Source organism: Mustela lutreola, chromosome 10, assembly GCF_030435805.1.
Source record: "Mustela lutreola isolate mMusLut2 chromosome 10, mMusLut2.pri, whole genome shotgun sequence".
NCBI lineage: Eukaryota > Metazoa > Chordata > Mammalia > Carnivora > Mustelidae > Mustela > Mustela lutreola.
Genome location: NC_081299.1, coordinates 99,789,070 through 99,801,141, shown reverse-complemented (window position 1 = coordinate 99,801,141; position 12,072 = coordinate 99,789,070). Strand labels below are relative to the sequence as shown.

The following is a 12,072-nucleotide window of genomic DNA, read 5'->3' as shown; positions in this document are numbered from 1 at the left end:
TTTCACGTGTGGAGGGTGCTCTTGTCAGTCTCCCTTTCTCCTTATTAGAGAGCGCTTCTAGTTCTTTGAACTCCCCACACGATGTGGCCATTTAGCTCCCTCTCTGTCCCTCATTCCTACGTGGCCTGCAATCTGTTGTCGCTAGCCTGTCCTTCCTGACTGGCCAGGGTGCTCTCTTGCACCCCAAGTCCCGTCTCCGTGTCTTCATTTATGTTTTCCTCTGTGCCTGGAACAGCCCTCTCCTGCTTCTCCTGTCTTCACTCCATCCCCAGGACTTCACTCAGCACCACGTCTAGGAAGCCTTCCCTGCTTTTTCCCATATCACCAGAGGTTCCTTTTTCCTTATAAAATACCTGATGTAATAATTATTTGTTTGCATTTCTTTTCCACTATACTTTAAGTACTTTGAGGGCAGGGCTCTGTCTTTGTATATTCAGCCCCTGGTATGGCACCCTTAATAAATACTCAATGAATAAGAAACAAATGGCAGCTTTCCTCGAACACCCCAGGGCCTTTGTACTTACTGTTCTCTTAGCCTGGAACACGTTGACCATAGATATTCATTGATCTCATTCTTCCTCAAAGAGGAGTTCCTAGTGCATTTTAACTAAACTATTACCCTAGTCACCCTGTACCTGTTTCCCTGTCCCCTGCACAGCATACATCACCACCTGGCATTCTGTTTATTTACCTATTTGTATGTGAGTAATTATGAACTTCTTATTTTTTTGCATTTATTATCAGATAATATGTATTTATTTATTTGCATTTATTATTAGATAGTATGTATTATATGTAGAACTAAATATGTGCATGTGTGTGGATATATTCTTCACCTTTCTGTTCCCATGGCTTGTCTCCCAGGACCCTCGGTACACCTTTGTTCAGACGGTGCATGGAACCAGAGGCAGAGGCCAGGACGTGGCCCGGCCCACACTGAGTGCACTGGGGCCATTCCCCTTCTTTTCCCTTGGGATGTTGTCTTGCTGAGACTGCCCCAATGCAGGGTTCTCAGTCCCTCATGCTGACACTTCTGTGAACCCTTCTGCGGGTGCATCGTGAAGGAAGCTCTGCTCTCCATTATTCCTCTTGGTTTTTCCAGAGACCTCAGGCTGGTCCTTGGGGCTTTTGAAAACTGACAGTTGTCATTTGGCCCACAGATGTTCTTTTAGGTTTCTGTTCTTCCTGCCTGTTTTCAGTTTGGGTCACTTTCTCCGCTGGGAGGACGTGATCCCCGCCCACCTCGAGTTCCCTCTTAGTCACCATTCATCAACGTTGCCTTTGCTCATTTGTGCAGAAACGAAGAGATTCTCAGTGGATCCTAAATTTATCGAGGGAATTTCCCCATCTGAGACTACAGACTTACAGCAAGCTAACTGGGCCAACACACAGGGCTGCACGGATTTTGTCAAAACACAGTTAGTGAGATCTCTGTTGGTGGGAATACAGCACTATAAACAGAAAACTCACAGGATGCTGATTCAAACAACACATCCCTCCTTTTCAGTGATTTTTTTTTTGTTGTTTCTTTGTTGTTTTCTTATGCCTCTGCTTCCAGTTCCTTTTCTCTACATACCACCCCTCTCCTTCTTTACCTGATAAGAAAGAATATGCTTATAGAGCTTTTGGAAAAACACAATGAAAGAAGAAAATAATCTTTCAACCCAGAGACCATCAGAGTTAATAGCCTTATACACACGCACACACACATATATGTATATGTATATTTTGGGGAGACTCGTTATTTAAAATATTTTTTCTAAATAAATAAATCTTTAAAAAAATAAAATATAAAATATTTTTTCTATTTTTTTTTGAAGATTTTATTTATTTGAGAGAGAATGAGTGAGGGGAGAGGGCTGGGGGACAGGGAGAGAGAGCATCTCAAGCAGACTCTGTGCTGAGTGTGGTGCCCAACTTGGGGCTTGGTCTCATGACCCTGAGATCGGGACCTGAGCCGAAACCAGGAGTTGGTCACTTTACCAACTGAGTCACCCAGGCGCCCCTTTTTTCTATTATTTTAATTGACCTTTTAATTATAAAACTTACTGAATTGCATGGTAAAATATCCCGACAGTTTTGAAGTGTAAAAAGAGTAAAAATTGCTCGTGCATGCCACCCCCACCTTGGGTATCACTCAGGAGGTGTCCTTCTCCAGGTGCTTCTGTGCTTTTACAGTTTTGTAGGTTTTTGGCTCCCCTAAACCAGATAGGCTCATCAGGACCTTTTATGAAACAACACGCATGTCATCAGGACATACTGTCAACAGTGACACTTTTTCTCTGGAAGAGAATCTGATTGGCTGAGTTTTCAAGTCACTGGTTCCATCGATATCAGAAGTTTCTTTACTAAGGTCAGATCTGTTCTGTTCTCACCTTTCAAAGTGAGAACCTTTCAAAGGAACCCAAGAAAGTAAGAATTGCGATTTGGAGAGCCAACTCAGGAACATATTTGTGTTGTCTGCAGGTCTTTTGTGGTAGGTGGTCCAGCATATTCTAGCTGTCATGTGGTCAGTTTTCAAAATTTGCTCTTGGTTTGAAAGAGGGTCTCACCATGCCCTCATCTGCTTGACCCTTCCCAGCCAGCCCTGCTGGTCACCCATAGGCTCATGGGCTGCTCTCATTTGGGTGTGGAGTCATCTGTACCTCGTACTTGTCCTCTCCTATGCATCTGAACTGATAAGATAGAAATTGGGGGACAGCTGTTTCCATGAACTGCTTGCAGTCTGTGAACTCAGGCACATGGTCAAGGGACTCAGAATGTTTGGGGTGCCACAGCTGGGAGACCTTTCTTCTAACTGAGCGGGCCGCTGCCCTTCAGTATGCAGAAGGCATCCATGGGCCGGCACATGGAAAGGGTGCATGCGAGTTGCCTGTTGTTCCATGAGGCTAATGTGTCTTTCTTCGCCTTTCTAGACAGCCGCCTGAGGCTCAGCCAAGCGCAGGGGAATCTGTCGATCCTGGAGACGCAGCAGGTGCAGCTCGAGTGTGTGGTGCTGAACCGCACCAGCGTGGCCTCCCAGCTCCTGGTGGAGTGGTTTGTGTGGAAGCCCAACCACCCGGAGCGGGAGACCGTGGCCCGTCTGAGCCGCGAGGCTACCTTTCACTATGGGGAGCAGGCGGCCAGAAATAACTTGAAGGGGCGGCTACATTTGGAGAGTCCTTCCCCCGGCGTGTACCGACTCTTCATCCAGAACGTGGCTGTGCAGGACAGCGGGACCTACAGCTGCCGCGTGGAGGAGTGGCTGCCCAGCCCCAGTGGCGTGTGGTATAAGCGGGCGGAGGACACTGCTGGGCAGATGGCTGTGACCGTCACGAGGCCAGGTGAGGGTTAATGTCCCCAGGCCTGCAGGGCTCTGGGTCTTTCCCCTCTAAGGGTTATACTTGGTGCACTGCACAGAGTGAGTATATTAACACATTGTTTGCAGCTAAATATATGACCATTTACATTTTGTATTTGCATTCAGAATTGTCTCACATTTTTTCCCCCTAGTGCATGGAAAAATGGCACATCTGGCTTTGGCCTAAAGTGGTTCTATTTCTTAACCAGAATAGCATTTTTCAGTTAACTGTTGCAGAACGTGGAATATTTCCTTGTTAAAGAGTACAATTCCAGCTCAGAAGGTGGTGGATATGCAAAAATCTTGAAACAGTAGCCATGTGGCTTAAAAAAGTTAAGCTTGTGGATTTTCAGTGGAAAAGAATTGATTCACGTGCTTTAAATAGAAATAGCTTGCTTTACATAGGAAAAGATGAAAGTTAATCTCTCACTACCTAATAATTTTTTGGTACCAGTGACCACTCTGTGTGGCCTTTCTTGTCCTTGTCATTTCTATAGTAGCTAAATGAACATAATTACTCAGTACGATTATGGTTACACATTTCCATCCATAATAAAAGCAGAGGTGGTCCTCTGGAACACCACATCCTCATCCATCCTGGTCCCAGCAAAAAGTCAGTGGTCCCCCAGAGGACATGGAGCAGAAATGGACTGGTGGCCTGTGTCCACGTGAACGCTCTGTCTTGTTCGTTTCCCATGCATCCTAGCGTTCCTGTCTGTAGTCTGTTGGAAGTGTCTGTCACACTGGCACATCTCCCGAGAACGCTCTTTTCGTGGGTAGGACACAGGAGCCTCGCAGCTGTGCCCAGGCCCACGTGTCATGGAACACACCTCGGAGTGAACACACCATTTGTTCTGGGAAAGAGGCATTATCTCAGTGCTCTGGGTCTTGCCTACGCAGGATGGGAAATCACCTCTGCTTTGAGTTACTCATAGTTCCCAAGAGCCTTTGTTTTTTTTTCTTTTACCATGCCTAGAAACTGCTGCGTGTCTTCTCTCAAAGATGAAATTGTAGAGAGGTGGCTGCGGAGTGCTCTTGTCCCCCAGCACCCAACCATGTGCACGTCCTCACTCCAGGGCTGCAGGGCAACTAGGAGGGGATAGACATTTACCAAGTCCCTGCTGCATTCTAGCCTAACATACAGGGGAGAGTTGGAGGTGGCCTTCTTTCCTGGGGCTTGTACCTGAAACAGGAAAGAGAGCTCAGGTGTGCATAGGTAGATGGTTGGGCCTATTCTAGAAGAGGACAGACATGGGCAACCAAATTAGAGAGGTATGTTTAGGGGAGGGGGAGTGCGTGGGCAGGTGGGCATTTGTTTCATTAGAAAACTTGCTTTGAGTCATTCCTGCAGACGAGGCACGCAAGGGAGCCAGGAAATTTAAACTAAAACTCACCTGCTTATATTTAAGCATTCGGGGCACCTGGGTGGTGCAGTCCGTGAAGCACTGATTCTTGGTTTCTGCGCAGGTCACAATCTCAGGGTTGTGAGGTCTAGCCCCGCATCGGGCTCTTGTGCTCAGCACAGAGTCTGCTGGAGATTCTCCCTCTCCCTCTGCCCCTCCTGCTCAGGCTCTTTCTCTAGAATAAATAAATCAATCCTTAGATCATAAGCATTCAGGCGAGAAGAAAACAAAGGAAAGGAGAGTAGGTGAGGAACAGATCCTTCCAGGAAATTAAATGTCCAGGAGCTGATTGTCTTGCTGTTTGGGGTCCACTGCTTCTCACTGGCCGGCCGCCAGGCGCTTTAGGACACTAATGCAGTAGGCTCTGCAGAGCAAAGATACCGTGGACTGCCCCGCGAGCTGCAGCATTTCTCTCTCATGGCTCTGTGGGTACAGTCAGCCCTGCTCTCTGGAAGGGTAAGCAGTGAGCCAAGGAATGTGAGTTGCCTTTGGATGGATATTCTGCGTCCTGCCGCCTTGCCCTCCAATGTGTTCTCCCTCTTGGGAGCTGGGGCCAAGGTGTTGTTCCCACCACCTGTAGAAGGTTCCTGAGCCTTTCTGTGCCAGCGATGCACACTGAGATTCTAGACGGGCCCGGGGGGGGGTTTCGAGGAGCTTGGCAGAGCCCCATGGAGGTGAGGGGACCCCAGCTTTGCGTTGACCTGTGAGCAACGTTAAGCCAATTCATCGAAAGCCCAGGACAATACTTGGGAAATGCTCCTCTTTGGTTTTCCTCCAAGCAGAATCCGATTTGGTATCTCTACTTTCATTGCCGTTGTGTTGGCATCTGTCATGAGTATTTCATAAACGGAGCCAGACAGGCCATTTAAGAGGTAGGGAGTGGATTGTTTGTTTAGTACTTGTCCTATTGAGCAAAAAAAAAGGCAGCAGCAAAATAAAGAAACTGATTATGCTGCCTGGTGGTGTCTGTGACTCACCTGCTTGGGTCCCTCTTCCTGGCCCTTTTGTGTCTCCTGTCTCAGTCAGGAGGATGCTGTCCATGTCATCCTTCTGGTGAGGTGGAGGGCGGTCTGTGCTCAGGGTGAGGGGCCCTTTCAGGTCTCGGGCTTGAGTCTTTGGAGAACAGTCTGCTCCTCGGTTCACTATGATCTGGGGAACAGTCCCCACCCACATGGCTCAAACTCAGAAGCTGCTGAGGGTTGAGTGAGTTTCCCAGAGCTGCCATAACAAATTAGCACAAACTTGGTAGCTTGAAACAAGTTTATTCTCTGACAGTTCTGTGGGCTAGAAGTCTAGGAGCAAGCTGTCAGCAAGGCCAGGCTCCCCGTGAAGCTTCTAGGAAAGAATCCTTCCTTGCCTCTTCCGGTGTCTCTTCGCCTCAAGTGTCCTGTGGCTTGTGGCCGCATTGCTTCAGTCTCTGCCTCTATGTCCTTCTCTCTGTGTGTCCCCTTGTCTTCTTATCAGGACACGAGTCATTAGATTTGGGCCCACCCTAAACCCAGGGTGAGTTCATCACATCTGCAAAGACGTGCTTTCCAAGGTCACATTCTGAGGGTCCAGATAGATGTGAGTTTTAGGGGGGCCCTTCAGCCCTTGCAAGAGGTTGCAGTGAAAATAAATGTTTCCTCCACGGAGTCCCATAAGCAGCCATGCTACCGGCTTCTTGTGAATTCTGTGGATATTCGAAGCAAACATAAGCATACGTGTGTCGAAATAAAATATATTTTCTTCTGCATACAGTGACCTATAGAGTACACAGTGTTCTAGAGCCTAGCAATCTTTCTGGAGTCTCCTTCCCCCACGCCAGGCACATGGCACCACCTTGCTACTTTCAATAGGTGTGTGTTGTATAGTATTACTGTGTTACTAGAGTGTATTTGGTGATGGACATTCAGGTTATTTTGAGCAAAGAAATTAAAACAGCCTCTTCTTCCTTTTTTGCCTCCTACTCCCCAGACGCTGCCCTGCAGGTGGACACGGTGGTCCCCAACGCCACAGTGTCTGAGAAGGCAGCTTTCCAGCTGGACTGCAGCATTGTGTCTCGGTCAAGTCAGGACTCCCGCTTTGCCGTGGCCTGGTACTCTCTGAGGACTAAAGCCGGACGGGAAAGGGACGGCCCTGGCCTGGATGAGCAGGAGGAGGAAGGGGACGAGGAGGAAGAGGAGGACCAAATGGAGCGGACGGCCCTGCTGAGCGTGGGCCCAGATGCCGTCTTTGGCCCAGAAGGCAGCCCCTGGGAGGGCAGGCTTCGCTTCCAGAGGCTCTCTCCGCTGCTCTACCGGCTCACCGTGCTTCAGGCGAGCCCCCAGGACACTGGGAACTACTCCTGCCGCGTGGAGGAGTGGCTGCCGAGCCCTCAGAAGGAGTGGTACCGGCTGACGGAGGAGGAGTCGGCCCCCATCGGCATCCGGGTTCTGGACACAAGTGAGTCGGCCCAGGTTACAGGGGAAGGATGTCTCTGCTGGTTCCAACCGTTGGTTCCAGCTGGTGAATCCAGCAGTCTGGAAGAATAAAATCAGAGCTTGATTATGGGGTTACAAAGCAGTTTTCCCACCCGTCGAGGGCATTTTGGCTTTGCCATACCAGTTCGTATAGTTGACCCTCAGTCGAGGATAGGAGTTAGAGTGGGAACATACCATCCAGGAATCTTCCTAATCAACTGGATGTTCCACCAGATTCCCATTTGGTAACATTTCATTATCCAAGTACCCAAGCGACATCATGGTGTCGCTCTTCAGAATATCTCACCTCATCCTGCTCTAGCCAGTTAGCGTGTTTCAGACTCAGAAGAACACAAAATGAAGCCCGAGTACATTGCTGCTCTGTTTTTCTCAAGTTCCTGGCTCACGTGTGTTTTGGAGGGTGACTTGGAGGTGGAGCTGGATGTTGCATGAGTGGTTGGGATGATCAGAGATACTGTAGGGCCCTGCTCGCCATCAGCTGCTCCAGAAAGGTCCAGAGCTCAGTCTTCTCATCAGATCAAGGGACTCCACGGCCAGAGACTGGAAGAAATCATTGCTGGCCTGAATGATTTGTTCTCACAAGTCGCTCTTTTAAGTTGCCCTACTGTCCAAGTGTGGCATAGAGCAGACAGAAGATGGCGTGTGTCATCCTAGAACCTGCCTGCAATGCACAAATAAAGAATCTGCGGGAAACCGTAACCTCTTTTCCGTTTCAGCCAAAACATTGTCCTGGGTAATTTTGATTGGAGGTTTTTTTGTCTTGTCAGCTTTTTCTTTTCTTTGACTACCTCCTGTTTGGGAGATGGAACCATATGAAATTGAGGTTTTGTAGGTCGAAAGTGGGCGACTATCAGCAATTTCATATGTTTTGGAAATCTAACAAGTATAAATGTGTGTGGAATTTTCTTAATAATACTGAGCAATGGCTATGCAGTAGAAAGGGAAGCAGAGAAAAGCCTAAATCATACTCAGACCCCCTCATAATCCACTGAATAACCCCAAAGTACAAGCAAAGGTGTTTAGTCCACATTTTATCTTCCCACTGTGGATGTTCCTATTTATTAAGTTTTACAGTATATAGAGGTCATCAGCAACCCTGTTTTCCAGAGAAAACAGTCTGCTGCTGAGGTCTCGTACACCAGAGCAGAACTTGATTGGGTCTGGGGCATGGGGGAGCAAGTTTCATTCCCTTCCACATCCAGGAATAACTAGCACTGAATTCCTTACAGCCACACACACACACACACTGTGGACATTGGTAAATGGTCCGTAAGGGCATTTCACTTGATAATTTTAAGTGAGTAAGCATCATTTCCAGTAAAACTGCTTTCAGAAGCTGGGAGGTGAGGAGAGGACGTGTCCTTCCCAGAGAAGGACGTTTGGAGCAGAACGGAGTCCAGAGGGACACGTCAAGTTTTCACCGCATTTGGTTCTGTAGCTCTCCAGGCAGTCCGTACTGGCTCCCTGCGGGAGACGGAGGCATTGCTTTGAATGAACTTCCAGCTGTGAATGGGAAGAGGCGCTGCTGGGAGAGCAGGGCTAGGGGGGTGGTCTCTCCTTTCTTCACAGCAGCCAGGAAAAGACAGGGTGGGTGCGGGAGCTGGGTCGGGCTGGACGCGAGGGCTTCCGGGAGCGAGGGCCAGAGGTCCAGGCTCCCAGCCCTCACGGTCTTGCCTCTCTGTTCCAGGTTCCACCCTGCAGTCCATCATCTGCTCCAATGACGCCCTCTTCTACTTCGTCTTCTTCTACCCTTTCCCCATCTTTGGCATCCTCATCATCACCATCCTGCTGGTGCGCTTCAAGAGCCGCAATTCCAGCAAGAACTCGGACGGGAAGAACGGGGTACCCCTGTTGTGGATCAAAGAGCCACACCTCAACTACTCCCCCACTTGCCTGGAGCCCCCCGTGCTCAGCATCCACCCAGGAGCCATAGACTAAGGGGAGCCCAGCGGACCTCAGCCGCAGAGGAGCTGAGACTCTCCCTTCCTGCCTCTTGCTCTGTGATGGCACAGTGGACGGCACCCAACCCCTGGAGTGCTCACGCCGAAAACTGTCAGACTTGAGAAGCGTTCGAAGTCCCCGATCAGTCACAGAGACAGACTGCCTTGAGGTGGCAGTCCTGGTTGGTTAGCTGTTCTGGAGCAGAAGTCCTTATCCTGCAGAATTAGGCTCCTTGTTTTTGTTTCCGGTAATGTAGTGAGTAGCTCCAGGTGCCACGTCTACTCACTGATTTATAGAGTATTCCCAGATAGATGTTACAGGGGTTCTTATTCTTTGTAATGGACTCTTTTTAAATCCCTTCAGTTTACCCTTTTTGGATTCCGTAATGTGACGGACGATTTTCTCTTTAAAAACGTACCACTGATGGCAAAAGGAAGGATGAACTTTACGGCGCAAAGGAATCTCTTCCAAGACTTACTGTTTTTGCATACTTGAAAATGCTACCCATGGATCAGAACCCGCCCGAGCGTTTTTTACTTTCTTAATGAGACTTGAAATTTATGTGTAGTGTGGGCCCAGTTTGTATCTTATCGTTTCCCTCAGCTGGAGTGGTTGGAACCCCTTTGTAGTCAAGATGAAAGCATTGAATTTTGCTTCAAAGAACTGTGTACATACAGGAGAAGTCCAGCATAACCCTATTAGGAGAAGATGGTACCCAACCAGCCTGCCAGGGAGGCGAAAAATAGGCTTCATCCCAAGCTTGCCAAAAAAAAAAAAAGAAAACAAACAAAAAACAATACACAACCCCCACTTTGTTGGAGAGGAAGTCAGAAGCTCCAAATGGCACGCACTTTGCCAGCTGAAGTGGGGAGAGGGCTACGTTTAGCAGCTCCTGACTTTCGGATGGGTCAAAGCCAGTGATGAGCGAAGGAAGGAGAAAGGACGAGTTGTTGGCTCCATCTGTTCTGTTCTGCACGAGCAGTCTCTTAACTGATAGCTGTGAGCGGGTGGGCTTCCATTCTAAGGTGCTTTGCCAAACTCTTAAAGGGAAAGTGGCCAGGGAGCCTGAAAAGGGGACAGTCTGAGCTGAATACACCAGGGCCCGAGCAGCTACCATAGCTAACACGGCACACCTGGAGGGGGCACAGGCCAGGGTGACGGCTAAGTTCCTGCAAGGGTCAGGGTGGGACCAGGTGGCTTCCGGAGTCTGACCTTGGAGGGAGCCTGACCTTGGAGACCAGGGGAGCTGTAATTGCTGGGATGGTGGTATGAAGACTAGGTTTTTCTTCTTGCCTGCAGTTAGTTTCCTCAGAGAGAGCCCTGTCTCTCTTATCCACCATTTCTATCCTCCTGTGTCTTACCGCTGTAAGAATATCTATCTGCCCAGGAGAGGTCCAGATACAGCCCTTTTGTGACCCATTCAGAGGACGCCTAGTCTCAGCGGGAAGTGATCACAGGCCTGGGTGTGGCTTTTTGCCCTTCCCCTTCTTGGATCTTGTTTGTGGTTTTGGTGATTTGGTTATTTGTTGTTATGGTGGCATCTCCTTCGAAGGCCCACCAAAGCCCAACAAGGCCAGTGTCACCCTGTTCCTTTATATCCCGGGGCAGTGTGCTTGGCTCCTCTGGAGCCCCGTCCTGGTTTACAAGTGTTGCCTTTTGCCTACTCCATGGGAGGAGTGCTTATGCCCTGGGCTTCTCTGTTCTGCTGACCAAGAGCACCGTTTCCTCTCCTCTTGAGCTCGCATCTTGAATCCCAAGGGAATTCACAGTTTAGAAAAAGCCACCAGGAATTCTGGAGCTAAGTCTAACCAGAGAGATTATCGACTGTTCTGAGGCTGAACAGACGTGGCAGGAGGCCATGTGGCTGCCAATCCATCTCGGGGTCCGTGGGGGTGCGGGTGGCACAGGTGCTCAGCTGAGGGGAAGCCTGCCTCTCCCCCCCCCCCCCCCCACTCCAGTGCTCTCCTTTGGGGCCGTGTGTAGGCACCACCCCTTCAGCCCTCCTGTAGCCTGATGTGCTCATTCCCATTTATGATGCAGGCTGCGTCAACACTTTGGAGGTCGTCAGCCGGCTCAGCAGGGAGGGAAGAAGGCAGTCCTTGGCCCCATTTCTTCCTTTCAGCCACGTGGGCTTTCTATGGGAAAATTAGCCCCTCATTTCTAGCCTGAGGCAGTGAGGGAAGACGACTTACTTTCTCCTGTGTGAGAAGGGGAAGATTCCAGAGGGCTGGGTGGGACTGGGAGTATAAACAACAGAGTTGACTTCGCATTGGTTCTCAGCTATAGAAAAGTAGGTGACGCACAAATTAAATAATGTGAAGCAGTTGCAGGAAATTTAAAAGGAGGAAAAGAAACCGAAGCCAGTATTTTAATAATTGGGTTTTTCTTTTCTTTTTTCCCCTGTATATTTTCTCTTGGGCTGGGGGCTACCATCAGAGGGTGAGCATTTCAGCTTTTTCGAAAAATACCCAGGACCTTGTTTGGCCATTTCCACGGAAAGAGTGGTAATGGTGCCCTCCAGTGGCTGGAGACCTCATTGCACACGGCCTACGGGAGTTCTAGGCCGAGGACCCAGAGAGGAAAACTACCAGCTGTTCTCTTGACTTATCTACAGCTACAATGTTGCATTCATGAAAAACTACACTGTGCTAGGCCCATCCCAGGATACTGATATGACCACACCCTCCTTCATCAGGGTGTCTCTGTAGCAGGTTTTCATATTCTTTTCAAACAATGGTTTCTCTGCGTTTATTGTTGACAAAACAAGTAGGGTAAGAAAACTACCCATGCATGATGTAGAGAGCTGTTGGTTTGTTTTGGGGTTTTTTTGTTTTTTGTTTTTTTTAAAGGAAAACTATTTGTAAAATGTTGCACTAAAATGTTTTATATACACTTCAGAGACCTGTAGTAAATTATGTTGAAAATA

The 12,072-nt window shown here is 48.8% G+C and overlaps 1 protein-coding gene across 2 annotated transcripts in view; it reads left to right on the top strand.

The window, feature by feature from the left end:
• The window catches only part of IGSF3 (immunoglobulin superfamily member 3), a 94,332-nt gene extending 82,260 nt beyond the window's left edge, over nt 1–12,072 (top strand). For both annotated transcript variants that reach the window (XM_059135565.1, XM_059135564.1), the window contains 3 exons: nt 2,916–3,323; nt 6,700–7,167; nt 8,893–12,072. In XM_059135565.1, coding sequence (XP_058991548.1) covers nt 2,916–3,323; nt 6,700–7,167; nt 8,893–9,143 — 1,127 coding nt within the window. In that variant the 3' untranslated portion in view covers nt 9,144–12,072. The remainder of the gene's footprint in view (nt 1–2,915; nt 3,324–6,699; nt 7,168–8,892) is intronic.